The sequence below is a fragment of the Otolemur garnettii genome, unplaced genomic scaffold, assembly GCF_000181295.1.
Source record: "Otolemur garnettii isolate 467f Iridium unplaced genomic scaffold, OtoGar3 scaffold00047, whole genome shotgun sequence".
Taxonomy (NCBI): domain Eukaryota; kingdom Metazoa; phylum Chordata; class Mammalia; order Primates; family Galagidae; genus Otolemur; species Otolemur garnettii.
The window spans coordinates 13721543-13722954 of record NW_003852442.1 but is presented as its reverse complement, the minus strand read 5'-3'; the positions used below and the strand labels follow the sequence as shown (position 1 = coordinate 13722954).

The 1412-nt window shown below is 44.8% G+C and overlaps 1 protein-coding gene across 1 annotated transcript in view; it reads left to right on the top strand.

The window, feature by feature from the left end:
• Window positions 1-1412, top strand: part of UTP4 (UTP4, small subunit processome component) — a 47769-nt gene that overhangs the window by 43277 nt on the left and 3080 nt on the right. The window contains exon 14 of the mRNA XM_012806142.1: window positions 191-376. Within this exon, the coding sequence (XP_012661596.1) occupies window positions 191-376 (186 nt within the window). The remainder of the gene's footprint in view (window positions 1-190; window positions 377-1412) is intronic.

Genomic DNA, 1412 nt, shown 5'->3' with positions numbered 1-1412 from the left:
GCCACAACGCCCGGCTATTTTTTTGGTTGCAGCCATTATTGTTGTTTGGCAGGCCCGGGCTGGATTCGAACCCACCAGCTCAGGTGTATGTGGCTGGCGCCTTAGCCGCTTGAGCCACAGGCGCTGAGCCTACTCTTCTGTTCTTTCTGGGTACCACCATGCATTTCCACGGTGTCATATCGTTTCTCAGGTATTTGAGTATAGCATCCCAGACAAACAGTATACAGAGTGGAGCCGGACTATCCAGAAGCAGGGGTTTCACCAGGTTTGGCTCCAAAGGGATACGCCCATCACACACATCAGTTTTCATCCCAAGAGACCAATGCACATCCTTCTCCACGATGCCTACATGTTCTGCATCATTGACAAGTCATTGGTGAGTGCTTCATTTCTACCTCACTGAATCTTTTTTGCCTTGGAATCTTAAATTCTAAAAGCTAGAAGTACAATGAGATTGTGGAAGGAAAATCAGAATAAAGAGTTCTAGGATACTCTTTGGAGTAAAGGAACTTTTGTTTTTACAGATTTCCTTATTCGTGTTCCCAAGATCAAGAGGATCTCAGGGAAGGGACTGACCTTTTTGTATCGTTTTGTTTTGTTTTTTTCTGATTTGACTGTTTCTCTGTTTTGCTAATGAGTACACAAACTTAAGTAGGAAAGTGATTTGTTCAGTATTCAGAAGGTGACCCTTTCAGGGAATATTGTTGATTCGGCTAACTCATTTTCATCATTGAACTCTGAAATGTTTGATAACATGGCTTGATGAAAGCAGATACAGGCTGATGTTTTGACCACTGTGTCCCTTGGCTGAAAATACTTGAAACACTATTTGTAGGCTTGAGGAATCTTAATTCCTTGAAAAAAGTACAGCTAGGAAAATTCCATTCTTTATGGCTTTGATTTAGATGGGATGTGAGCACTTTCTTCAGTTTTAGATTCCAGCCTCTTTGCCAGCCACTGTTTGGCTTCCTCAGAATTCACATGTCTTTTCTGGGGAGGTGCTTTTCATTCCTTAGAGCATTGTGGCCGTGCCTGGAGTGCACTTGGGGCCTAGATTATAACCAGCACACTGTGTTGTGGTGTATTTGTGAAGGTGGGGGTGGAGGGAGCATGGGGAAAGCAGCAGATGGCTTTGAAGAGGTGTGCATGGGGATGTATCATTGGAATCATCTCATGGGCCCTAGCTCCTCTGGGTGTGGGAAGCAGAGCTGGCTGACAAGTGCCTTCTGCGAGATGAGTGATTCAGGAAGGGCCCCTCCTTCTTGCTTGCCTCTTTGTAACTCAGCCCAGATTGTTTTGTCCCAAGGGTTGGTTTTAAGTCGATCACTTCCTTATACTGGGCAGACCTATTTCCCAAGGAAGTCAGAGATGAAATATCATTTGTTGGCTCAGCGCCTATAGCTCAACCGGCT